The sequence below is a fragment of the Heterodontus francisci genome, chromosome 2 (assembly GCF_036365525.1).
Source record: "Heterodontus francisci isolate sHetFra1 chromosome 2, sHetFra1.hap1, whole genome shotgun sequence".
NCBI classification, from domain to species: domain Eukaryota; kingdom Metazoa; phylum Chordata; class Chondrichthyes; order Heterodontiformes; family Heterodontidae; genus Heterodontus; species Heterodontus francisci.
The window spans coordinates 129,872,418-129,900,280 of NC_090372.1; the positions used below are offsets into that span (position 1 = coordinate 129,872,418).

At 45.1% G+C, this 27,863-nt stretch overlaps 1 protein-coding gene across 2 annotated transcripts in view; it reads left to right on the plus strand.

Annotated features, from left to right (window-relative positions):
- Positions 1–27,863, plus strand: part of zgc:110045 (uncharacterized protein LOC664755 homolog) — a 132,611-nt gene that overhangs the window by 30,412 nt on the left and 74,336 nt on the right. For both annotated transcript variants that reach the window (XM_068051401.1, XM_068051391.1), the window contains exons 2-4: positions 22,341–22,364; positions 22,459–22,491; positions 22,580–22,696. In XM_068051401.1, coding sequence (XP_067907502.1) covers positions 22,341–22,364; positions 22,459–22,491; positions 22,580–22,696 — 174 coding nt within the window. The remainder of the gene's footprint in view (positions 1–22,340; positions 22,365–22,458; positions 22,492–22,579; positions 22,697–27,863) is intronic.

Consider the following 27,863-nt stretch of genomic DNA (forward strand, 5'->3'; position numbering starts at 1 on the left):
CCCAGGACATCACTGCATGAGTTCCTCAGGGTAATATCCTAGGCCCAACCATCTTCAGCTGCTTCATCAGTGATCTTCCTTCAATCATAAGGTCAGAAGTGGGGATGTTTGCTGATGATTGCACAATGTTCAGCACCATTTGTGACTCCTCAGATAATGAAGCAGTCCGTGCAGAAATGCAGAAAGACCTGGACAATATCCAGGCTTGGGCTGATAAGTGGCAAGTAAGATTCGCGCCACATAAGTGCCAGGCAATGACCATCTCCAACAAGAGAGGATCTAACCATCTCCCCTTGACATTCAATGGCACTATGATCATTGAGTCCGCCACTTTCAACATCCTTGGGGTTACTATTGACCAGAAACTGAACTGGAGTAGCCAGATAAATATCGTCGCTACAAGAGCAGGTCAGAGGCTAGGAATCCTACAGCGAGTGACTCACCTCTTGTCTCCCCAAAGCCTGTCCACCATCTACAAGGCACAAGTCAGGAGTGTGATGGAATACTGTCCACTTGATTGGATGGTGCAACACCAACAACACTCAAGCAGCTCGACACCATCGACAAAGCAGGTTCACTGGCTTCATTGGCACCCCGTCCACAAACATTTACTCCCTCCACCATTGATGCACAGTGGCAGCAGTGTGTACTATCTACAAGATGCACTGCAGCAACACACCAAGGCTCCTCAGACAGCACCTTCCAAACCCGCGGCCTCTACCACCTAGAAGGACAAGGGCAGCAGATGCATGGGAAAACCGTCACCTGAAAGTTCCCCTCCAAGCCACATCAAAATCCTGGAACTCCCTTCCTAACAGCACTGTGGGTATACCAACCCCACATGGACTGCAGAGGTTCAAGAAAGTAGCTCACCACCACCTTCTCAAAGACAATTAGGGATGGGCAATAAATTCTGGCCTAGCCAGCGACATCCACATCCCATGAATGAATAAAAAAAATATCTGATTGACTATTTCAGTAAAATTCAAAAAAATATGTTGCGATCTGTGGAGAAGTTGGACTGAATTAACAGGCACTCCTCCCGCCTTGGGCGTAACAGAGTGAACAATGCAGCAGTTAGACGAGTCAAGTAATTCATTCACGGTACAATGTTAGGCCCTAGAGTGGTCTAAGTAATGAGCTGAAAGGAGGATTGGTCAAAACAAGCAGTATAGGGGTGATTCTGCGATCCCATGTTTCCTTTGGGTGGCCATGCTTGTCAAGAAATAGAGCTGCAACATTTTAGAACAAATGTCCTGATCCATGCTCCCTTTGAGTGCAGCTCCCCATTGAGTGTGCAGGATTACAGAATAACCCCCTTTTATTGAAGAAAGCAACAATCTGTATTGTAAAGCAATTCCTCTTCTAACCAAATGGAATGATTCACTGATTATATTACGGCAATTTTGGCAAAAGACTAACATCTTGTCAGTGTGACTGACATATTGCTACGGCATTACAATACGAACGGCAAATGGTAGGAAAAGATATGAACATTCCTAAATTTAACAAAAGCATAACTCCGTAATCAGTGGGAAACCAGAATGAAAGGGAGTGTGGATCCGAGAATCATGGTTACGGTATTATAGACCTATCTCTGACCTGTGCCCGCATTGAACAAAGCTGGAAGCAAAGTATCAGTGAAGTCATCTTTATTTGTTTTACCAGATCTGAGGGGCTGGCTTCTATAGGCCCACCGCCGAAATAGGCGACGGACAAAAATAGTGGCCGCCAACATACACGGGGCTCACGCCGCAAAGCCACCACGATTCCAAACGCGGCAGCTCATTAGCATGGCTGGGGCAACGTCCATCCGATGACGTGAGGGAGCAGGTGAGCCATCCCCAGCAATGGCGTCTGCCGACACTGCGCAGGCGCCAGCGCCATTCTTAAAGAGCTTCGAACCCCAAATGACCATTTCAAATGTTAAAGGAACATTTAATTTTACAGTTATAAAAGTAATTGAAAACATCTTTCCATCTCCTCTCCCACCCATCCCAATAGCCTTACATTTAATTCCTTGCCCTCTCACCCCCCAAAATACTTACCTTGACGTTGTGACCTTCCACCCCCGAAGTTCATAAATGTTAACCCTCAACCCCTTCCCAACCAATCCGAAGAGTTTGACCCCACTGCCCCCCTCCCACACTGATAAAAATACCTCCTGCCCCCTCCTCACAGGAGTTGTGCCTCGTTTCCACGAATGGGGATCTGAAGGCACATAATTGCTGATTGCCAGAATGAAGGTTGCAGTGGCAAATCAGGAGGTGACAGGACCTTTATTAATTCAGGTAAGGTCATTTATTTAAATATGGAAATCATGGGCCCATTGCCGAGTGGTGAGGGGACCGCCATGAGGCCTCTCCCCTCCGTTGGGATTGGGCCGGGCCCTCACGGTATTGGGGTCAGTGAAGGGCTCATACGGAGTGATCTTCATGCCCCCGCCAACATTCCGAACATCGAGGGCTCTATAAAATTCAGCCCAAGGAATTTCAGAATTTGATTATATTTCTAAATCTTTCGAATTTGAAAATCTGAAGCTGAAGATGGTTGGGCCTAGGACCCTGCCATGAGGAACTCCTGCAGCAATGTTCTGGGGCTGAGATGATTGGCCTCCAAAAACCACAGCCCTCTTCATTTGCGCTAGGTATAACTCTAACCAGTGAAGAGTTTTCCCCCTGATTCCCATTGACTCCTGATTTGCTGGGGCTCCTTGATGCCACACTCGGTCAAATGCTGCCTTGATATCAAGAGCAATCACTCTCACCTCACCTCTGGAATTCAGCTCTTTCGTCCATGCTTGGACCAAGGCTGTATGAAGTCAGGAGCCGATTGGCACTGGCAGAACCCAAACTGAGCATCAGTGAGAAAGTTGTTGCTGTTTAAATGGCACTTGATAGCACTATTGAAGAAACCTTCCATCACTTTGCCAATGATCAAGAGTAGACTGATGGGGTGGTAATTGGTCAGATTGGATTTGTCCTGCTTTTTGTGGACAGTACATACCTGGACAATTTTCCACATTGTCAGGTAGATGCCAGTGTTGTAACTATACTGGAACAGCTTGGCTAGGTGCGTGGCTAGTTTTGCAGCACAAGTCTTCAGTACTACAGCTGGGATGTTGTCAGGACCCATAGCCTTTGCATTATCCAGTGCCTTCAGCCATTTCTTGATATCACATGAAGTGAATCACATTGTCTGAAGACTGGCATCTGTGATGCTGGGGACTTCAGGAGGAGGCCGAGATGGATCGTCCGCTCGGCACTTCTGGCTGAAGATGGTTCCAAATGCTTCAGCCTTTTCTTTTGCACTGATGTGCTGGGATTCTCCATCATTAAGGGTGGGGATATTTGTGGAGCCTCCTCCTCCTATTAGTTATTTACTTGTTCACTACCATTCATGACTGGATGTGGCAGGACTGCAGATCTGTTGGTGTGGGATCAGTTAGCTCTGTCTATTGCATGTTGCTTCTGCTGTTTGGCATGCTTGTAGTCCTGGGTTGTAGCTTCACCAGGTTGCCATCTCATTTTTAGGTCTGCCTGGCGCTGCTCATGATGTGCTCTCCTGCACTCTTTATTGAAGCAGGGTTGATCTCTTGGCTTGATGGTAATGGCAGAGTAGGGCATATGCCAGCTCATGAAGTTACAGATTGTGGTTGAATACAATCCTGCTGCTGCTGATGGTCCACAATGCCTCATGGATGCCCGGATTTTAGCTGTGTGATCTGTTCTGAATCTATTCCATTTAGCATGGTGGTAGTGTCACACAACACCATGGACATTATCCTTAGTTTGAACATGAGACTTTGCTTTCACAAGGATTGTTTGGTGGTCATTCCTACCAATATTGTCATGGACAGATGCATCTGCAACAGGTAGATTGGTGAGGACAAGATTTAGTAGGCTTTTCCCTCTTGGTTCCCTCACCACCTGCCACAAGCCAAGTCTGGCTGATACGTCCTTCAGGACAGCCTGCTCGGTCAGTAGTGGTGCTACCAAGCCACTTCTGGTGATAGACATTGAAGTTCTCCACCCAGAGTACATTCTCCACCCAGAGTGCCCTTGTTACCCTCAGTGTTTCTTCCACGAGGTGTTCCACATCATCAGTTGTGGGGGGTTGGGGGGAGAAGGCGGCGATAGGTGCTAATCAGCAGGAGGTTTCCTTGCCCTTGTTTGACATGATGCCATGAGACTTCATGGGGTCCAGATTCAATGTTGAGGATGACCAGGACTACTCCCACATGACTGTACACCACCGTGTCGCCACCTCTGATGATTTTGTCCTGCCAGTGTGACAAGGCATACCTAGGAATGATGATGGTGCTGTCTGGAACATTGGATGTGAGGTATGTTTCCGTGAGTATGTTTATGTCAGGCTGTTGCTTGACTAGGCTGTGGGACAGCTCTACCAATTTTGGCACAAACCCCCAGAGGTTAGTAAGGAGCACTTTACAGGGTGGACAGGGCTGGGTTTCCCATTGTCGTTTCTGGTGCCTAGGTCCGTCCAGTTCTATTCCTTTTCAACTTTTGTATAGTGGTTTTGTACAACTGAATGGCTTGCTAGGCCATTTCAGAGGGCAGTTAAGAATCAGCCACATTGCTGTGTGTCTGTAGTCACTTGTAGGCCAGACCAAGTAAAGACAGCAGTTTTCCTTCCCTAAAGGGCATTAGTGAACCAGATAGGTTTTTATGACTATCAATGATAGTTTCATGGTCACCATTACTGAGACTAGCTTTCAATACCACATTTTTATTAATTAATTGAATTTAAATTCCACCAGCTGCCCTGGTGGGATTTGAACCTGTATCCCCAGAGCATTAGCCTGGATCTTTGGAGTACTAATCCAGTGACATTATCACTACACCACCATTTTCCCGCTTTTTTAACAGCCTTATCAACTTGTTTTGCTCCCTTAAAAATACTGGAGTAACTTTTTTTACGAGAAGGATGATAAGTATTTTGAACAGATTACTGGCATCGGCGGTGGCACAAGAAACCTTAATTGGTTTCAAGGACTAACTTAAACAGGACACAAGGACACAAGAAATAGGAGCAGGAGTAGACTATATGGCTCATCGAGCCTGCTCCACCATTCAAAACAATCATGGTTTCAGCTCCACTTTCCTGCCCGCTCACCATACCCCTTGATTCTCTGAGAAACCAAAAATCTATCTATCTCAGCCTTAAATGCATTCAACGATGGAGCATCCACAACCCTCTGGGGTGGAGAATTGCAAAGATTCACAACCCTTTGAATGAAGTAATTTCTCCTCATCTCAATCCTAAATGATTGGCCCCTTATCCTGATCCTGTGCCCCCGTGTTTTAGATTCCCCAACCAGTGGAAATAATCTCTCAGTGTCTACTCTATCTAGCCCCTTGAGAATCTTATATGTTTCCGTTCCTCCCATTCTTCTAAACTCCAGAGAATAGAAGCCCAATTTTCTTAGTCTCTTATCATAGGACAACTTCCTCATCCCAGGTTCTTGTCAACAAATGACTTACTAATTCAAGCTTACTAGAAAGGGAATACTTTAGCTAGGTGGGCTAAATGGACCAAAGGTCTTCTCCTGCCTGAACTTAATACTTACGTTATTTTGAGAATGCCCATTCAGTCCTATTAGCTCATTCCTCCATTGAAACCAGGATTCCACCAAATGTATCTAATTGCCGCTTGAATAAGCCTAGAGATTTTGTTATCACTATCCTACCCAGCAAAATATCTTAGGTATTAATCATTGTTTGGTGAAGAAGGGTAGGCTGCTTGACATCAGTCCTAGCTTGCATTTTACTAATTTGTACTAAATGTCCATTGTTTGACAATCATGGTTCCCGGAATAACCTTTTCCATTCCACTCAGTACCTTCTATATCAGTATCTATGAGGTCCTTTTTATTCACTTCCTTTGAAAGCGCAAGGGTCACATTTTTTCACCTTTCCTATGGCTCTTCTGTACTGCATCCAGAGCCTGGGGGTTTCTCTTGTGCCTCAATGACCAGAACTGAACACAGTATTTAAGGTATATTTGGTCAGATCATTACTGTATACAGTTTCAGTATGATGGCCTCAGACTTGCTTTGGAAAAGGGATAGGCCATTCAACCCTTCACTCCTCCTGTTGTTCTGTTCAATTAGATCAATGCCGCTGTGTATCTCAGCACCATTTACCTGCTTTTGCTCCATATCCTGTATCCAGATCTTGGGTGTGTCCCTTACACTACAGATTTCCAATGTAGCACTGTATGCACTTCGTAGTTGCTGTTTTGCAGTGGGTGAACATAAAGAATGTTGAGTGAACTATCATACCCAGATCTCTTTCAGCCTTCACAATTGATAGATTCAACACCATTGATTAGATAAGCTGGTCCACCATATTTTCTTAGGGAGTAATACTGTGCACTTATCTACCATAGTGCTGCCTGATTGCAAATTTTGCTTACGTTCTTCTGTAATCCCTTAGTGGCTTCACCAGACTTTACTGTTCCCCCCTCATTTTAATATGTTCTATGAATATGCCAACCTTGCTAAATGTTTCCAAATCCAGATTATTTACTTAAATCAGAAACAGCACCAATCCCCGGTGAGTCCATTTAGTACATTTCACTAACATTCACATTTCATAAAACCACTAACCAACAATTTCAGCTTCCTCCCTTTTAGGCAATTACTTATCCATTTCCCCTGTATAGCAGCCTTTCATGTGGAACTTCACTGAGGCTTTCTTTGAAGTCAAGGTATTGTTACGGTCCGGTGAGGTATACAGTCTGTGGAGTTTGGTGATTCAGCTGGCTTCTAGCTAAATTTGGTGGCATTGAGGTTTTTAGTTTGAAGCAATTGATGACTGATTCGGTCAGTCTCTTGGAGACAACGATGCAGATGACTTCCTCCAAAGGGGTTTCTGATTGTAACTGGAATATGCGGAGGTGGTCAGTCAGTGGGCAGAGTTCGAAGCTTGCAAGCTGGAATGGAGAGAGAGAGAGAGAGAGAGGGACCCCCACTTGCATGTGTCAGAGTCCAGATGGCTTCTCAACCTGATGCAGAGAAGCACCAGCTTAAAACTAAGGGGGCAGGGGCTTGTCACATGATCATCGCCCAGTGATTTAAGTATGGTAGTTAGCAGTGTATTTTTTCTTGCTAAAAAGAACAGGCAGTTCCCTTAAACTTCCTGGATCTTGGTTCTTGCTGGGATGAGCAGACATTTTGTGTCCGCCTCACAGGCCTTGCAATGTAGGATACAGTACTGCAAATTAGGTGGCCATCATAAGCTGCTAGCAAACTCATCTTTTATCTGTTCCTTTTTAAATTTCTTTTAAAAATATAAATTCAGGTCTCCAGTCAGTGGATTCAAGAAAATTATCATGCAACAAAGCATGTTGGTGTGAGACCTCCATATCGCGTGAAATTAAATGTGACGACAGGAGCATTTAATTATGAGGTCGCAAATTAAAAAGAAACTGTACACACAGACTCATCGTCAAACACTTACTGATCAGTCGCACATGGTCATAGTCAGGCTCTGGTTTAGTTTTTTTTTTCTGGGATGATTCTGTGCTGTGTTAGACTCTAGGGGCTGAATTTTACCAGCCCCTTGACACCTTGGGTCGTGGCGGGGAGGCACGTAAAATGCTAGCGAGAGCAGCCTACCATGACCCACGACGCTGAGGAGGCCCTGCCGGATATTAGTGGTGGCGGTGAGGCCTCGGTGCGGCCCCTGCCGCTTGGCAGTGGGGCCTTCGTTAAAATACTGAAATTAGATAAATTAAAATGCAAATGAACTTACCTTCCGTTGCCGGCTGTCCCATGCTGATTTTACGCCCAACCAGCCGCAACTTGTGTGCCTTCAGAGCTCCATTGGAGTTCTGAGGTGAGATACTGGTAGGGAGGGGGAGGAATAAAATTATCAGGGCAGGAGGGGGTTACACAGGGAAAACTATTCCTATTGGTTGTGGGGATGTTGGGAAGGGGTTGAAGGGCAAAAGTGAAGAGGTTGGGGGGAAAGTTGGGGTTGGGAATAAAATTCATTTTGGTGATATTGCCCCGAAAACAAACATTTTTGGTGGGGGTGGGGGGCGGTTTTGCAGGGTGCGTTTGGGAAAGGGCCTCCAGCATTTATTAAAATTTTTACACACAATGCACCACAATATCACTTAAAAAATTTAAATTACTTCTAAGGGCTAGAAGCCCTTTAAAAATAGTGCCGGCGCCTGCGCAGTGTCGCTGGACGCCATTGACGGGGATGTGGCGGCCGCCCCCTCTACATTATCGGGGGTGGCCACTCCGCCCCCTCCATTTAAATGAGCCCCCTTGCATAATATTGCGGGGCTCAGCAGCGGCACTTCCATGTCAGATGGCTGCCGACTTCACAGCCACCATTGCCGAGCGCGGCAGGCTGATAGAATTATGCCCCAGATAAAACGTCAGCTATCACATTGTTTTTCCCTGCAAAGTGGACAATCTTTAGGTGGTAAGGTTTCAGAAGCAGGCTCCATTGAAAAAGCCTTACATTCTGGGTTTTGAATTTCACCACAAAGGTCAAAGGATTGTAGTCAGTATAAGCTAGGATCTCTCTATATCCGTTTTGGACATATACTTCAATGTGCTTGAGAGCCAGCAATAGTCCCAGGGCTTGCTTCTCCACAGTAGAGTATCTCCTTTGATGTTTGTTTAATGTTTTGGAGAAATACCCAACTGGTCTCTCTATGCCTAACTCATCATCTGGGAGCAGGACAGCACCAACCCCTAGGTCACTAGCGTCAACTTCCACTTTAAATGGTTTGTTAAAATTTGGAGCTGCCAGCACCAGCTCATTGGTTAAGGTGGCTTTCAGCCTCTCGAAAGCTGTTTGGCATCTCCCTGACCACACTAGCTTTGCTTTTTCCTGTAACAAGACCGTTCTATAGGTTTGAGATGAACCTGTGTAAAACCCACACATCCCCAAAAATTGCATTATTTCTTGTTTGGTCATGGGGATGGGAAAATCTATCAATGCCTGCATCTTTGCTTCTCTGGGCAGCGCTCGCCCTTGACCCACAACATACCCTAGGTATGTTACTTGAGCTTTAGCGAACTTGCTCTTTTCAAGATTGACCATGAGGTCAGCTGACTGTAACCTTTGGAACAGGGATTCTAACTGGTCTAGGTGGTCTCCCCAGGTGTCACAGATCATCCAGGTACACTACACAGTTGGGTAGGCCAGCCACTACCTGGTTCATCAGCCTTTGGACAGTGTCTGGGGCATTTCTTGATCCAAAGGACATCACCCAGCACTGGAATAAGCCATCTGGGGTGACAAAAGCCGAGATCTCTTTAGATCTGGTGGTTAAGGGAATCTGCCAGTACCCTTTTAACAAGACTGTTTTGAGTTTTCTACTCTATCTATCTTCCAGGTGGGAAATTGGGTAGGAATCAGCTCTGGTCAGTACATTAAGCTTTCTGTAATCAATGCTGAGCATTGTTGAGCCATGGGGTTTGGGCACCTGCACAACGGGTGAACTCCAACTGCTGTGACTGGGCTCAATCAGCTTGTGCTCCAGCATATACTGAATTTCCTCCTGAACTTAGGTCAGATTCCTGGGACCTAGACGACAGAGATTTTGTTTTGTGGGAGGGGTCTCTCCTACATCCACATCGTGTAGGGTTAGGGTTGTGCACCCTGCTTTGTCCCTGTAGATTCCTTTAAACGCTGTGAGCAGCCTTGTTAGGTTTCCTCTCTGTTCTGTGTTTAAATAGGAGAGAACGGTGTCTAATTTCCCCAACATTTCAGTGTTAGCCTACTTGAGGGTAGGGGGTTCAATTTGTGAATCGTCCAGGCCTCCCTCTAACTAGTCCTCACTGTCCCTTGCACCCTCCTCTTTCCTGACTGCCTGACAGACTTGTGCTTGTTTATCCCCTTCCCAGCTGTGATACCATTTTAACATATTGATGTGGCACAGCCTTTGCTTTTTCCTACAATCTGGGGTGTCAATTATATAATTCGCCAGGCTAATTCTCTTTGCTACTCTGTATGGGCCACTGAACCGGGCTTTCAATGGTTCACCCTGTATTGGTAGTAGCACTAACACACGATCTCTGGGCTGTAATGTTCTGTCCTTGGCATGTTTATCCGCCTGCCTTTTCATAGCTGTCTGGGAGATTTTGGGTATTCCTGAGCCACTGCACAGACTCTTGTGAGCCGTTCTCGAAACATGGAGATGTAGTCTAACAGGGAGGTTTCGTCCGTGTTCCCCAAAAACCTCTCTTGATTAGTTTTAGAGGACCTCTCACCTCATGTCTATAAACTAATTCAAAGGTATTAAAGCCAGTGGACTAATTGGGTGACTCCCTGGTAGCAAACAGAAGAAATCCCAGCCCTTTATCCCAGTTATGGGGGTACTCTCCGTAGCAGTACGCCTTGATCATTGTCTTTAGGGTCTGGTGGTACTGCTCCAAAGGCCCTTGTGATTGTAGATGGTAGGCTGAGGACTTTAGCTGGGTTATGCCCAGATTACCCATGACCTTTTGAAAAATACTGGACATGAAATTCGTGCTCTGATCCGACTAGATCTCAGCAGGCAGCCCATACCAGGTGAAGAGGGATAGTCTCTGGAAATCAGGTAGCCACATGCATAACAGTGAGAAGATACTAGTAGCCTCCTTTTGTTTTTGGAAGGGGTCCCACACAATCCACCAGCACTCTGCTGAACAGTTCCCCAAAAGCCGGTATGGGAATTAGGGATGCAGGTTTTATTGCAGGTTGGGGCTTCCCTATAACCTGTCACGTGGCAAGTCTTGTAGAACTTCACCACATCCTTGTGGAGTTGTGGCCAGTGAAAATGCTATCTTATGCAGGCTTGGGTTTTTCTGATACCAATCTCATGGGCTATTCTCAACATTTCCCTACAGTACCTCGGTGGCACCACATCTTGGTGAACCACTGTCCACTCTTCGTCTTTAGGTCTGTGAGGAGGTCTCCACTTCCTCATCAGCACCTCATTCTTTAAATAGTTGCACTCTGGAACTCCCTCTGCTTCAGCTTCAGATTGGGTAGTCTGTGCTAACTTTTTTAACCGTGAGTCTGCTTGCTGAGCCTCAACCAAGGAAGACCTGCTGAACACTTCCTTTGGTTCCTCTAAATTCCCGAAGAAGGTTTCAGATAACCAGACAGTAGGGTTATCCCTCTGCAGTGCCAGATCAGCCTCCTCTGATGGAACTTGTTTGACCATGGACTGGGTCACCACACAGTCAGAGAAAATGCTAAGGACCTTTTCCTGTAACTGCTCTGTCTCCCTGACCTTATTCGATCTCTCTAAAACCACTAGGGAAGCTACCACCTTCGCCCCCGCCAGGTCATTGCCAAGGACCAGGTCGACTCCATCCACAGGTAAACGAGTGACAATCCCCATGGTTGCCAGTCCTGAAATAAGGTTGCACTCCAGATGCACCTGATATAAATGTATGGGCATATACCTTTACCCGATACCATTTACTGATACTTTAGCATTCAATGCACTCTCTGGAGAAAAGGTCATGTCTTTTTCCAGCAGAAGGGTTTGGGTAGAAAAAAAAGGTAAACAATCTGTGGAGTTTGGTGTTTTGGCTGGCTTCTAGCTGAATTCGGTGGCCCTGAGGCTTTTAGTTTGAAGCAATAGATGACTGATTCAGTCAGTCACCTGGAGATAGCGTTGTGGACGATTTCCTCCAAAGGGATTTATGATTGTAGCCCGAGTATGCAGAGGTGGTCAGTCAGCAGGCATGGTTTAAAGATTGCAGGCTGGAATGGAGAGAGAGAGAGAGGGACCCCAACTTGGGTCTGCACGTGCCTGAGTCCAGGTGCTGCAGAGAACCACCAGTTTAAAACCACAGAGGGGGCTTGTCACATGACAATCACCCAGTGATTCAAGTATGGTAGTTAGCAGTATACTTCTTTTTGCTAAAAAGAACAGGCAGTTCCCTTAAACTTCCTGGTCTTGGTTCATGCTGGAATGAGCAGAAATTTCGTCTCCACCTCACAGGCCTTACAATGTAGGATACAGTGTTGCAAATTAAGTGGCCATCTTAAACTGCTGGCAAAGTCATCTTTTATCTGTTACTTTTTAAATTTATTTTAAAAATATAAATCCAAGTCTCCAGTCAGTGGATTAAAGAAAATTATTATTCAACAAAGCACGTTGGCATGACAGTATACTATATTATATGTTTTCTGATATTCACTTGGGCTGAATTTGAACAATAACCAACAACTTGTAGTCAATGTAGGTCTGCAAGCATGGGGGTGATGGGTGAATGGGATTTGGTGAGAGTTAGGACAGGGGCAGCAAAGGTTTGGACAGCCTCAAGTTTATGGAGGGTTGAAAGCAGAAGGCTAGTCAAGAGTGCATTGGAATTTGCAAGTCTAGAGGTATGGATGAGGGTTTCAGACACAGATGAACTGAGGCAGGGGTAGAGTTATGTGATGTTGCAGAGGTGGAAATAGGCAGTCCTAATGGTCATCAAAGCTCATCTCGGGGTCAAATATGACACCAAAGTTGCAAAAAGTCTGATTCAGCCTCAGACAGTTGCCAGGGAGAGCGATGGAGTCGGTAGCTAGGAGGTTTCCGCGGGGACCAAAGACAATGTCTTCAGTCTTCCCAATATTTAATTGGAGGAAATTTCTGCCCTTTCAGATGTCAGATAAGTAGTCTGATAATTTAGCAACAGTGGAGGAGTTGAGAGAAGTGGTGATGAGTTAGAGCTGGGTGTCAGTGTACATGTGCATGCTGGCACTATGTTTTCAGATGATGTCACTGAGGGGCAACATATATAAGAGAAATAGGAGCGAGAAGGGAAGGTATTGCACGTGATACTTATCCTATGATTGGATAGATAAGAATGGAACCAGACAAGTGCAGTCCCACCCAGCTGGATGACGGTGGAGAGGCAGAGGGAGGATGGTGTGATCAACTGTGTCATAGGCGACATTAGGGCAGATTGTCAAAGAGATAGATTTTAAGGAGCATTGTAAAAGAGGAAAAAGAGGTAAAGAAGTGGACAGGTTTAGGGAGGGAATTCCACAGTTTAGGGTATGGGCAGCTGAAGGCATGACCACCAGTGGTGGAGCAGTTAAAACCAGGGATGCTCAAGAGGCCAGAATTAAAAGAGCGCAGATTCTTGGAGGGGTTGTGGGACTGGAGGAGATTACAGAGATAGGGAGGGGTGAGGCCATGGAGGGATGGTTTACTTTTGTCACAGTCACAGAGTATGTCATTTCTGACTTTGGTAAGGGTCATTTCAGTACTGTGGCAGGGGTGGAAATCTGAATGGAGGAAATCAAACAGGGAGTTCCAGGAAACATAGGTACAAATTTGGGAGGTGACAACACATGACGGCAGATTTGAAGGAGAGAGAGAGAGACAGTACCTGAATATCAGCTAACAATATTCGCTAACATAGGGAGCAGGAGAAGAAGTTGTGTGGTCAGTGGTTAGTGGGAATAGGGTGAAGGAGCAGGAGATGGGTCTCATGGTCAAGATGAGCTCCGAGGAGAGATAGAAGAGAAGCTAGGGAACGATGCAAGTTCAGGGCTCAGGTAGGGGGATGTTTAGCCTGGTGGACTTGGTGAAGGGAGGGAAATGACAGATGCAGCTGATTGGATGATCTCAATCTTGGTGACAAGGAAGTTCATGAGCTCCTTGTACTTATTGTTAGAGGTGAGGGTGGAGGGGACAGGGGTTCTAGAAGTTGTTTTGTAATGGAGATAAGAAGCCAGGACTTATCTTGCATCCAAGGATAATCCAGGAATAGTGAGCCATTTTAGCAGATAACAGCAGGGCTTGAAAATGCTTTATCTGGTTCAGCCAAATCTGGCAGTGAAAAGCTAAACCAGTTGTTCACCATATCACCATATCCATTCAAGTGCGTGCCCCTTGAGCTTAAGGGAGCAGAGATGAGGGTCATACCGTGGGAACGGCCAGGTAAGAGACAGTAATGGTTTTAGTGGGGACTATGGCATTGGAGGTGGAGGTGAGGATGCGGTTGAGCAAATCAGTAGCTGCAGAAATGTCATGGTTAATAGGTGGCCAAAGGCGAGAGAGTTGGGATTTTGAAAGTGCAGTTGGAAGTGAATTGGGGAGAGTTTTCTCCAGGGTTGACCTCAAAAGGAAGTAGGGTTTGGAAGGGAACGGGGATGTGAGTGGAGAGTGATACAAGGAAGTGATTTGCGATGGCCTCATCTGTGATTGATATGGTGGGACTAGCAAGGCCATGTGAAATGGCAAGGTCAAGGCGGTGGCTGTGAATATGGGTTGAGGTGTTTACATGGAGGGAGAGATTAAAGGAGGATGAAAGGGCAGTGAATTCAGAGGAGAGAGAGCAGCTTTGTGAGACAGAGGTGAAATCATCAAGGATGAGAAGTGACTTAGTGCAGAGGCTGAGGAAGGAAACAGTGAAAATATCTCGGTGAGAATATTTTTATGGTACTTGAGTGGACAGTAGTGAATGAGGATTTTAAATGGGAGGTGAGAGAGGTGGAACTAGGTGAGATGCTCAAAGGAGGAGAAAGTATCAGAGGAGTAAGGGGACAGGCCAAGGTGAGATTCGGTGCTAAGAGCCACACTGCCACCACGATGGCCTTGGCAGGGCAAGCGGTGTAAGGTACAGCCAGGTGGGGAGGCTTCATTTAGGGGGAAGGTGTCATCACCCCTCAGCCAGGTTTCTGTCAAGGCTATGTTGTTGATGCAATCATCCACAATGAGCTCATGGATGGGTGGGGTCTTGTTCATAAGTGAACAAGTGTAGAGAGGGGTGGTGATAGCTAATCCGCTGACAAAATCCACAGGGTTAGCAGTTAGAGGGGTGAATTGAACGTGAAGGAGATTGGCAAGATTGTTCCACAGTGGGCGCGCCGGGTGGGAAGTTTGGCAAAATGGGGCAGTTTTGAGCTTCCTCAGAAAGGCCAAGGAGGGTGATCGGGCAGGGTCTGCCCCTTCTGGAAACATATTAGTTACCACTTAGAAGCTTACTTTAATAGTACTCAAATTTGTTCCCAATGGTCAGTTTCATTATTTTGCCATCTACTGATGAAAGATATGAACCTATTTATAAAGAATGCATTGACCATTTTAGTGCACAGCAGAAGTTTTTCTCTACGATTTTGAATCTCACCTGAATTCCTAGGTTAGGCTACACCTTGATGGCACAAAATTGGAATGATGCAAATGCATTTTTTGTGTCCTTGCTAAAGGAATGAGGATTTCCTACTTTAGAAAGAGAAAGCAAAGAGTGGTTTGTGCTCCCAGACCAATGGCAACAGTTAATGAACCAGCTGCCAAAAGACATAAAATTGGCTCATTGTAGACTCCTCACCTGATTTTGTTTTCTGTTTCCAACACCTTGTGGGGGAAAGATTGGATAAGGTGCAATAACAGGTGCGGAGATCATGATGTATGATTAACCCATGCCAATTCATCAAGATGCTGGCAGCAGGCAAACTTCATGCTACCTGCTAATTTAAATTATAGCAACCTGCAGTGCAGTGCTAAATGTGCAGTGGAGTGGCTGCACCTCCCCCAGCAGGGGGCCCAAGTTCGTGCAAGGCTAGCACCAATTAAAACTAGCCTGCATCTCTTAAAGGGGAGGTGCATACTGGCTGCAGCTGGTGCTGGAAGTGGCTGGGCAATTTTGTATGACCTGCAAGGATAGTGAATATGGTGCAACAGGGCAAGCAGCATGCTCGAAGGATCTCTGACACAGCACTGGAGGTTGTGGGACAGGAAATTCTATCCATAGGGGACCACGAGGTCATCCAGGACTGCACTGAAAAGGCAGTGGGAGCAGATAACCATCACTGTCAATCCAAACAGTGTAGACTGAAGGCCAGGATGAAGTGCAAGAAAAAGTTTAATGATTTCACATGAGTGGTCAAAGTCAGTGAATACATCTTCAAATGCCATTTCCTTACAAGTGAACCACTAGCCTCACACACAGTTCAATTCACCACCACCTCTTTACTCACCTAACAATATTCTGTATCAGGCATGACTCATACTTTCACATTCAAAACCTCATCTCGCCCTTCTACACTTAGCACTGCTGCAAGCCTTGCAGTCACATCTCACAGCTTGCACAGCTGCCAGCTATTCAATTATGACAGGCATAGCCTAAAAACATTGCACCACACTCACTGACACACTTTCCTCTCTCTTTCAGGACAAGGGGGCACATAACAGCAAGACAACAGCATCTAACTGATAGGGGACAGCCACAACTGCATCTCCTAACCACAATGGAGCAGACGGTGCTGGCTGTCATTGAAGCAGCCACCACTAAAGCTGTGGCTAGCGATGGGGCTGAAACCATTGAAGATGACAGTATGCTCATACCTAATCTTTGATCTTGTATCCCACTTCCCCCATCCGTTCTGATATACAAGCTTCAGATGGTGTAAACATGCATCACTTTCTTTCCTCCGCTTCCCTCATTGCAACCCTACCCTTGTGTCTTTCTCCTTTCAAATACTCAAGAACTGCTATCTGGTGCAGGAGCAGCAAGTCCAAGTGGATCAAAAGACTAATGATGCTGAAATACCATCACTCGATCTCACACTTGCAGCCATCTGCTCAAATACTGCCACTGTGCATATTTTAGGGAGTAGCATAGTGGTGGGACCTACACATGGTGATCTGAATTTAGTCACGTTGGCGGGGCCCTTGGTGCCGGACCGAAAAGGCGAGGGGAGCCCTGCCTCGGCCTTTTGGAGCACCCCCTATGCAATTCAACGGTGCTCAGGCACTTAAGTGCCAGCATGGGGGTCCCCTTCCCTTTAAGAATGGGGATCCTGCCTCCGAGAGGTGAATCAGAGGGCTGGCAGCTCAGTGGTATTGGCAACGCCACTGGGAGCAGTGGCCACTGTTGGTACTACAGAAGGCCTGGAAGCAGGCCCAGTGCTGGAGACTGGGACAAGAGGTAAGTGAGGCGGGATCTCCAGCACAAGTCCGACAGAACTCAGCGATGGGGGGTTGGGAGGATGGGCAATGAGGGCAGTGTGGTGTGTTAACAGAGGGGGAGCCATTGCCAGCCGAGCCCTGTATGGGCCACAGATTCTCCATGGAGGAGGCCCCACCCCACCCCAGCCCCCCAAAGCCCGCAGGGAGGTTGCCGCGCTTTACTAGGCAACCTCCCTGTGTGGCAGAGGACACCCCCACACCCCGCCGCTGGTTTAATTCCAACGGTGGTAGGAAGAGACCCTTAAGTGGCTAATAATTGGCCACTTAAGGGTCCCATTTGGCCTCTGGGAAGGAAGGCCATCTTCAGCATTTCCTGCCCCCAACTTAATCATGGTGCGATTGAAAGGCAATGGACTCTCCATCCCTGTCTCCGGGGGGGGCCCATTAAATCCATCCCAGTAAATCACTGGGCATGAGTGGCCTGCAGCCATGGCACGGGGAAAGGTTAGCACAGATGCCAGCTTCCTGGAGGGCAAAGTCACACATGAGTTCTACTGCAGATGACTCACATGAGGACTCTGATGGGACAACATACTAAAAAAGGCTGATGGGCATGCACAAGAAAATGCTTGATCATTAGATGGCCTGTATGGCTGTCATTTTCTGTAATAGATGTGCGCACTAGCGTAATGAGCCAGATGGTCAATAGGTAGCTTTGCTGTCCAACGACCACCCTCTGGTTTGCTTGGTGGCTGAAATACTGATGGAGCAGTGAACTGTCACAGTATATTGGCATCATGACTGCTGCCAGGATAGCATGGTTGCACAACTGCACATTCAGGGAGTGGAAACCTTTGCAGTTAGGTGCAACACCCGCAAAGCCATGTTTGTGCAGTTGATGACACCCTGCACCATGGGGAAGCCTGGTATCCTGGCAAAGCTACATGCATGCTTCATTTCTTTCTTTCTGGTTAGAGAGAATTCAATGTACAGCCCCTTCCTGGCACAAAGGACAACTGTTATCTCTCTTATGCAACAGTGGAGGGTGAACTGGGATATGTTAGAGATGTCACCTGCTTGAAAGGATCCCAGTGCAATGAAATTCATGGCCACGTTCACTTTCACAGCCACTGGCCATGCTGCCTTGATGATGCACATATTTTTCCTGGCTTAGGTTGAGGTAAGAGACCCTGGCTGGATAGGCCACCTGCTGAGAACCCATCAGGGAAGATTCACTAGGTTGATTCCTGGGATGAAGGGTTTGTCTTGTGAGGAAAGGTTACGCAGGTTGGGCCCATACTCATTGGAGTTTAGAAGTGTAAGAGGTGATCTTATTGAAGCATATAAGATTCTGAGGGGGTTTGACAGGTTAGGATGTCTCCCTTCGTGGGGGAATCTGGAGCTGGGGGCCTATTTCCAGAATAAGGGGTCACCTATTTAAGATGGAGATGAGGAGGAATTTCTTCTCTCAGAGTGCCATGAGTCTTTGGAACTCTCTACACCAGAGAGCCGTGGAAGCTGTCATTGAATATATTCAAGGCTGAAATAATCAGAGTTTTGAACTATAGGGGAGTTGAGGCTTATGGCGAACAAGCAGGAAAGTGGAGTTGAGGCCAAATCAGATCAGCCATGATCTTATTGAATGGCAGAGCAGGCTCAACGGGCCGTATGGCCTACTTCTGCTCCTAATTCTTTCTTATGTTCTTCTCCGCCTCCCTGTGCGAGCAGCTTGTACTCTTCGGTGTTGCCTCTACTCAATCTCCCTAATGCTCAAAACACTTCCACTTCTCACCCGTTGCCCTACCCTCAATCAGTAGCAGACATATTGCCTCGTGTCCCAATGGTCGGGTCTGCATGGGTGCAGGTGGAGCAGTCTTTAGCAGAGCCTCACTGGCTCCTAAATTGTGAGGTCATCAGCTAAGACCTTCTTAGCAGTCAGAGCAGGGATCTGAGAAACCTGTCTCGACCTCTGATCAAGCCACAGAGGTTACTCCACATAGGAGCAGTAGGGAAAGGAAGAGTAAATCTTTGTAATTACAGAAGGGTATGCAAATTGGCAATGAAAAATGTTAAGCTGTAAAATTTCTGATCTTTAGTAGAACCATATAAAATTTATTAGCATACACCTGTTTCCCATCTTGCGTTTTCTTTGTTGCTGGGTGGAAATTCACCTTTTAACTTGATTGATGATGAATGGGAAGATATGAATTGATTGGGACCAATGGAGGGATGTGCTAGAGGTGGTTGTTTGTTTGTTGGACTACTTTGTATCACAGGTATTGGTTGGGGGTGGGGGGTGGGTACAGGGCAGGAAGAATGGCCCTTGGATGTGCTCCTGACATTGATCCACTGGTGCAATCTAAAAGAACATTAATGAGGGCATCCAGGCAGCAATGTGAGCAGCTGGTGCTGCATTGTCCTCAATGCCATGCTCCTCCTTGTCTTCTCCTCCATAGATCTGTGCTCTATGCCTTGTACTTACTTGTGCAAGATCCAAACCTTGCTGCTGTGCAATGCTGTGTCAAGTGCAGGGGACCAAGACCATTGTGGAGACCCTGCCTGGTGCATACTCTTCCGATGGCTTGCTCGATCACAAATCTGATGGCCATAAGGCATTCATTGTAGTGCTGTTGGGCAACATCAGTTGGGTTTCAGATGAGTTTCATCAGCAAAGTTTGAAGTGGGTATCTCTTGTCTCCTAGCAGCTGACTCTTAAATGTGCTTGCAGGACCAAAGAGGTCAGAGAGCTTGGACTGCTGCAGGACAAAAGCATCATGCCAGCTTCCCAGGAATTTTGTACACATGTGCAGAATTTTTTTTTGTGATTGCAGACCAGCTGCACATTGATGGAGTGGAAGCATTCCTTGTTGATCTGGGGGTGCCCGGATTGCCATGTGTGTACAGCCAAAGGCACGCTGCAACTACGGGAAGCCAGCCAGAGATGTAAATCTAAGCAACCACTCATTCTGACTGGCGTTATGGCAGGCAAAATTCATGTAGTTGTCAGCCCTGGCAAACAACGCGCCAATCACCTGTCTTGTGCATTTTTGGGCCGCCAACTGGGATATCCTGGATCCGTTTCCAGCAGAGCCCTAGAAGAATCTGAGGGCAAAAGTTTGATGTGATAGTCTCTTCGACAGCTACTGGTAGTGTGTGGACACCAGGTCCATCAGAAAATGGGTTTTCTTGTAGTAGGCTGCAGATGTCTGCCACCACCTGAAGCAAAAACCTGAGCCTTCTGAAGCATTGCTGTTCAGACATGTCAAAGAAACTCACCTACTGCCTGTACACGCTGTGTCATGGCTAATGCCTCCAGTGACTACACCTCTCTGCTGCTCCTTTCCCTGATGTCCAGATGCAGATTTCTCAACAGATTGCTCCGCATCCATGGTCCAATCTAAGGCATCCAAGGCGTCACACATCCAGAAGTGATTCAGAAACCTCCAAAGTGTAGAAAGTAAACTCTCAAAAGTACTGTGAACAAATCAACAAATTATTTCTCACAATTCAGTAAGAAAGAAGCTGTGAGTACTGAGTATTTATTGTAGCATTTGCATGAGTAAGTCAGTCCCATCAACTGCCATTGTGTTCTTATTTTGCTTTCAATGGTGAGTTTCAGGAAGCTAGGGAAAGCCATGGATGCGACATTGAACTTAAATCTATATTGAAATATCAGTCCAGTTGAGCAATTACTGTAGGTTAATGCCCAGCCTGCCTCCTCTGAGGGGGGTTACATACAACCAGCTTGATGCGCTGGAATTAAACGCAGAGTTTGGTGGAATTAAGCCAGCTTTCCGATACACACTTTTTTGCCAGACTTCTCTCATTAAAGTTACAGCAGCAGTTCAGGAGAACCCTGTGGCAAATCAGGACCGCTTAGTATGGTGAAATAAAAGCAAAATACTGCAGCTGCTGGAAACATGAAATAAATACAGAAAGTGCTGGAAATACTCAGCAGGTCTGGCAGCATTTGTGGAGAGAGAAACAGAGTTCACGTTTCAGGTCTGTGACCTTTCATCAGAACTGGTAAAGGTTAGAAACTTTGAGCAAGTGAAAAGGGGCAGGGGGAGAAGAACAAAAGGGAAGGTGTGTGATAGGGCATAGAGCAGGAGAGATTAAGTAACAAGGATATCACGGAACAAAGGCAGAGGGAGTGCTAATAGTTGTATTAAAAGACAAAGCATTAGATTAGGTTAGGTTAGGTTAGAGATACAGCACTGAAGCAGGCCCTTCGGCCCACCAAGTCTGTGCCGAACATCAACCACCCATTTATACTAATCCTACACTAATCCCATATTCCTACCAAACATCCCCACCTGTCCCTATATTTCCCTACCACCTACCTATACTAGTGACAATTTATAATGGCCAATTTACCTATCAACCTGCAAGTCTTTTGGCTTGTGGGAGGAAACCGGAGCACCCGGAGAAAACCCATTCAGACACAGGGAGAACTTGCAAACTCCACACAGGCAGTACCTGGAATCGAACCCGGGTCCCTCGAGCTGTGAGGCTGCGGTGCTAACCACTGCGCCACTGTGCCGCCCCATTAATCCAGAGACAGTGTTATTGGCAGAATAATGAACAGCTCTGTCCAAAAGCAAAAACCTGTAAAACTTGTTTAAGACAGGCCCATGGTTTATAACAAAAGTCTTTTGACCTCTGAATGTTGAATGCGTTTAAATTTTGCGGCAGCTTTCTAATTCCCACTGCCAAATAGATGACCTCCTAATGAGAGACATTTACAATGGTTCAGCTCAGCCACAATATTTTAATTAATCCAACTCTGGAAAGTACAGTGGGGAATACTAGTGGGTTCAGCTGGACAGAAACCCCATCCAATCATACATCTGGAGGTTATCACCACTCAGAGGAAAATCCAGGTTTATGTGTCTGTTATACAAATCATAAGTAACTCCTATATAATGTTTGCCAATGTCTACTTTGTGCTGTGCCCATTAACGACCAGGCACAAAAGTAAATATTTTCAATTGGTATAATTTCTGGATACCAAAATACTATTTAAGATAATGCAGTACTTTGTACTACACGGTGCATTGGGCTAGAGATTAAATCTTTATCTCTGGGACCTGGATTCAAATGCAGCCCTTTCTGTTGGGAAGTGTCTGTTCTGTTTATTGTCTATAACCATATTTCCAGTTCTCACTGGCCCATAGCACAAAAGTGCCCCTAAATTGGAAATCACACTGTAACAGGCCATATATCAGAAACTCTGTGACTGACGCTGCTGGATCTGGCACAAGAGTAATTAATTCTAATGTTCTTCAATGCTAACACCCACACCTAAATCAGAAAAAAAATAAAAATAATGTTCTATAAAAATTACAAGGTTTTATTTTAATTTAATTTTAATTAAGAGAATTCATTTACTTAAGGAAAAATAGTAATTTGAGGTATAACATATTTTTTCTGTTATTCTACAGGAAGTTGGAAGCATTATTGGAAAGGTTAGTGCAGTTATTTCTAATTCCCATCATACAGTTTTCAGCATGTCGAAAGAAAGTTATAATCGCTGTATGAACATTTGTCTCTCTTTTATAGAAAGGAGAGACGGTAAAAAAGATGAGGGAAGAGGTAAGTTGTGACTTGTTTTTCTTCAGTGAAGTATAAGTTGATTGATATTTCTCATGATATTCAGGCAATTAACTATTCTGTTTCATAGAGTAGTGCAAGAATTAACATTTCAGAGGGCTCCTGTCCAGAGCGCATTGTAACAATAACAGGCCCAACTGATGCCATTTTCAAGGCCTTTTCAATGATAGCACACAAATTTGAAGAGGTGAGTAAGCACAATTACTTGAATTTTAAAAGTGTATTTAATCAGTTAAATTGTCAACTAAATTTGCAGAAGAAATAGATCAGGTGGGCAAAAAATTTCCTTTGGCTTAGTGAATGAATGAACTACTCAATGTGTATTGAACTGTAAGACCAGGAAGATCCGAAGTATAATTCCTGGTTGGTGCTGAGTTCAGGATAGGGTTGTGGGGAAGGGATATGTGTGAGGAGGGATTCATCTTGCCTCAGTGCTTCCAGGCCATAGAAAGGTAAAGACAATAAATAACCACCTCCTGATCACATTTCATGCAAAGTATGCGCATGTCAACATCAGACGACGGCTGACTCTGTTGCCTCCCCCCAGAACGCCAGTGCATGTTGAAATTTACTGTCTGGACTCTCCAGTGAAGAATGACCATTTGGATGAGGTGCTGGGGGGTTGCAGCACCCCATATAACCTATCATTGCTGATTACACTTAGGAGAGTGTAGTGGATTTTATTTAACTGGCTGAGCTAGTGTATTGTGATAAATAAGTGTTTGTATACTGCTATACTGCCTCTCTGCTACCCTCTCTGTTCAGGAGGTGTAAATAAGTTCCACAATGGCTGCCTACAGTAAGACCTCGTGTAGATTTACTCTGTGAATACACAACAGAAAGATGATGATGAAGATGGGATTGAATCCTTTTTTACTTCTCATTCAAGAGGTTACAGTCTGAAGAACATTGTGACACACTTTTTACTTTTTGGAACTCCCAAAGTCTATTTTGAGGAAGTTTGGGTGATTTGAAAGATTGTCCGGGTGTGTCTGCACATCGTGTTAAAGTACAACGCTGTGAGTCAGCACGGTATGTAATTGAAAAAAAATGGCACTGAAGACATATTTTGGGGCAATTGGGGAATTCAACCCTAACAAAGAGGACTAATGTCATTATGAGTGAAGGTTACACATTTGGCTGCAAGCTAATAAAATAGGACGTGAGGATAAAGTGAATGTTTCCCTCACCATGATGGGGCCAGATGCTTTTGAGATGGTGTTTAACCACCATTTTTCATGAGAGCCCAGTACTTTGGGCTATTTGAAATTAGTGAGATTCTAGACTCATATTATGACTAATAATGAAATTGCACTTCGAGTTGCATTTCATGGAAGGAATCAGTTACCAAGGGAGTCAATTGCAGATTATATTCTTGAATTAAAGAAACTCTGTCATCACTGTGGTTATGGCATGAACTTAGAAGTCAACCTTAGAGAGACACTTTCGTTGGAGCTCTAAAGAGCAGTAAAATCCAGGCCAAGCTTTTGAGTAAAGGCAATAAACTGACATGGAAGGAGGTCTGCGATGAAGCCACAGCCATGGAAATGACATGAAGAGATAGTGGCAGATTGCAAGGAAGTTATTTTCCTGAGCCGGCAGTGGAAGTCCATCAGATATCGGTGGGAACCCGGCCACGGCAGCCAAATTCACAATCTCAAAGTCAGAAGTTTAGATGCCACCATTGCCATGGTAGCCACCAACTATCCAAATGCTCCCATTTTCAGTCAAAGTTCTATGTCTGTGGGAAAGTCAGTCATAGCCAGACAACATACAGGAGTAGAGGAAACAGTAATGCTCCAGGTTGTCGTAAAGCTCTAGGTCACAGCACTGCACCACATTGAGGTTGTGGTAGACTTACAGCTAGTTCAGGAGCCTGGAAGTCCTTGAATGCGCATATGGTAGATATGAAAACAGAAGTTGACGTTATCAAGCAGGAAGATTATGAATTGTACTCAGTCAGAGAGCAAGAAAAACAGCACATGGAAATTGAGAGAAAAAGGGCTGAAGATATAATTCCAGTGCCCAAAGTAAAAATGAAAGTCAGAGATACTTACTTTTGTAGTATAATGTACATAATCTGTTGCTGGGTAAATTATGTATTTAGACTTAAGCATCATCCCAGGATTTGATGTCACAAGTCTAAACCATGTGTGGCAGTGTTAATGTGGATGCCTTAGAGATAAGAACCCCAGTAAATAAACTCCTGTTACTTTGACCCAACGTTTACTTTTCTCATGTAATATTAATAGCACACTGACCAGTATAGTATATGGTGGCAGCAGTAGAAATGACTTTTGTAGGGTAAAGACAGAAGATATTGAAATCTCCAGAGAGAAGCATGGAAAAGTTGATACCCTTAGCTTCGAGCGAGTGGCAGGGCCCGACCAAGCCGAAGTGTGGCCGTGATGGATCTGAAGTTTCAACAGGTATCATTCTGTGCGGGTCTAGCAGCACAACCAGACAAGGAACAGGTCAGTATTTTACTTTATGCCATGGGAGAGAGCATGGATGACATTTTAACTACCCTGGAGATCGATGAAAAGGAAACCCTGTATGGCAAAATAATAACAGTCTTGGAAGGATAGTTTAAGATCAGAAGGAATGATATCGTAGAAAGGCGAAATTCAACAAATGCATTCAAAGATGGTGAAAGTATCGATTCATTCATTAATGATCTATACATAATAACAGAGGATTGCGACGATGGCAGCTTGCGAGAAGAACTGTTTCAGGACAGAATAATAGTCGGGGTCATAGACGAAGCGCTGTCAGACCAACTTCAGTCAAAAGAGAATTTAACTTTGCTAAAGGCCATTCTGTTGATTGGGCAGGCAGAGGTCAGAAAATTTAATCGACTATTAGTTCGGGGGGATCAGGGAGTCCAACCTCGAAAATTCTAGAATTAGTTGAGTCTGTGGAGAAGACAGAGAATAATGGCACCAGAAAGCCCAAGAGGCGGGAAAGATATCTATAGGCAGCAACATTGAATTGCAGTAGGTGTGGCTGGGAGCGGCACCGGCAGGAAAATTGCCCAGCCAGGGAAGCTGAATGTTTCTGTGCAAGAATAGGGGACACTTTCAGCAGATCTGTCACAGCAAGAAACAAACGCTGCAGACAAGCAAAACAAAAGATGAAATAAAAGAGAAACAAACGTTCACTACTCCCTTCCTTGGGGAAGTGCAAGAGAAAAATGAAGATAGCAGAAATCTTAGTAGGGAAAAATAAAACCATGGCTGAGGAAGGAAAGGCTTAAGAAAGCCAACAAGAAAATATATGGGCCGAGAGGAATTCAATTAAGGGTTGTAGGAGAAATAGAAACAACCTTAACACACAGGAATAGTACAATTCTGGAAACCCTATATGTTATAAAGAACCAAGCCTGTTCACTACTCAGTAAGAAAGCTTGTTTAGCCTTACAGCTGTTATACAGGGTGGAAGAGATCAAGAGACAAGAGAAACAGCTCAACAATTTTAGAGCTGAATTCTCCCAAATTATTTGAAGGATTGGGAAAATTAAAAACAGAGTATCACATTACTCTCAACAAAGAGACTGAACCGGTATGTTTGTTCACACCGAGAAAGGTCCCACACCCACTCCAGGAAAAGGTAAAGAAGGAAATTGATGCCATGCTAAACCAAGGAGTTATTTCCACAGTAACTAAACCCACTAGGTGGTGCTCTGGAATGGTTCTGGTAAAGAAACCAAAGGGGTCTGTTAGGATTAGTGTGGATCTTATCTCACTCAATAAAGCTGTAGAGAGAGAGATTCATCATATGGCGTCAGTTGCGACAGCCTTGCTAATTGGGAAAAAGCTCCATATTCACTAAATTAGATGCAAATAGCAGATATTGGCAGTTGCCTTTAGACGAAGAGTCTAAATTGTTAACTACCTTTATTACACCCGTTGGAAGATTCCGTTTCAACAGATTGCCATTTGGTATTGCATCAGCACCAGGGATATTCCAGCAGACCATGTCAAGTATTCTGGAATATTTAAAGGGGATCATCCCATCAACATGTTCTGGTTCATGGAGCAAACCAGGGTAAGAGCTGTAATACACAGATTACAAGAGGCTGGTCTCACATTAAATGAGAAGTTTGTATTCACCACAGTCGACAGTGGGATTCCTTGGCCTCATAATTGATGGATCTAGCATTAGGATAGATCCACAGAAGACAAAGGCAATAAAGGAATTCCTAGAGCCGAAGAACATAAAGATTTACAGCGATTCATGAGTATGCTTAACCAGGTAGGGAAATTACTACCAAATCTGGCCACTGTTAACGAGCCTTTAAGACAACTGCTAAAAAGCAGCACTGTCTGGTGCTGGGGAGACAGCCAGAAAAAATCATGCAAGAGGATCAAGGAAATGGTAACTTCATCAGAAGTATTTGCACACTCAGATCCAGAGCTAATGACCATTATTGCAGCAGCACATCGGCAACAATACTGGGTGCAGTCTTGTTTCAGATTCAAAAAGATGGACAACACAGGCCTGTATACTTTGCTTCTCGTTCATTGACAGAAACAGAACAAAGGTACGGAGTAATTGAGAAGGAAGCATGGGCAGCAACATAGACATGTGAGAAGTTTTCAGACTATGTACTGGGCCTCAGGGTCAAGATCGAAACTGACCACAAGCCACTAGTGATGTTGCTTAATTCAAGGGAGTTAGCAAAATTACCCCCAAGGATGCAGAGATTTTGATTACGACTAATGAGATATGACACAGCAACTGAATATGTCCCAGGGAAACAGCGGGTAACAACTGACACATTACCAAGAGCATTAATTACTATACCAGAAGTGGGAGATGTCTCATTCATGGTGGAAGTGAAGGTCTTTGCTTTAGCTATAACTGGAGATGTACCGGCAACTGCTCAAAGATTACGCCAAATTAGAAACCTACTGAAAGAGGATGAAGTCTGTGAAAAAGTAGATCAGTTTTGCCAAGAAGGTTGACCAGAATATATATTTTTTTATTAGTTATTCATGGAATGTGGGCATTGCTGGCTGGGCCAGCATTTATTGCCCGTCCCTAATTGCCCTTGAGAAGGTAGTGGTGAGCTGTCTTCTTGAACTGCAGCAATCCATGTGGGGCAGGTACACCCACATTGCTGTAAGGAAGGGAGTTCCAAGATTTTGACCCAGCCTAATAACCCAGTTTTAAGAAAATATCATGAGCAAAGAAGCCACCTTACTAGTGTGGATGACTTACTAGTCTACGATGAAAGACTAGTTATTCCAAGGGGTTTAAGGTAGGAAATCCTAGAGAAACTACACCAAAGGCACTTAGAAATCACCAAGTGTCAAGCAAGAGCTAGTGGTGGCCTGGTGTTTCCAAGGAGA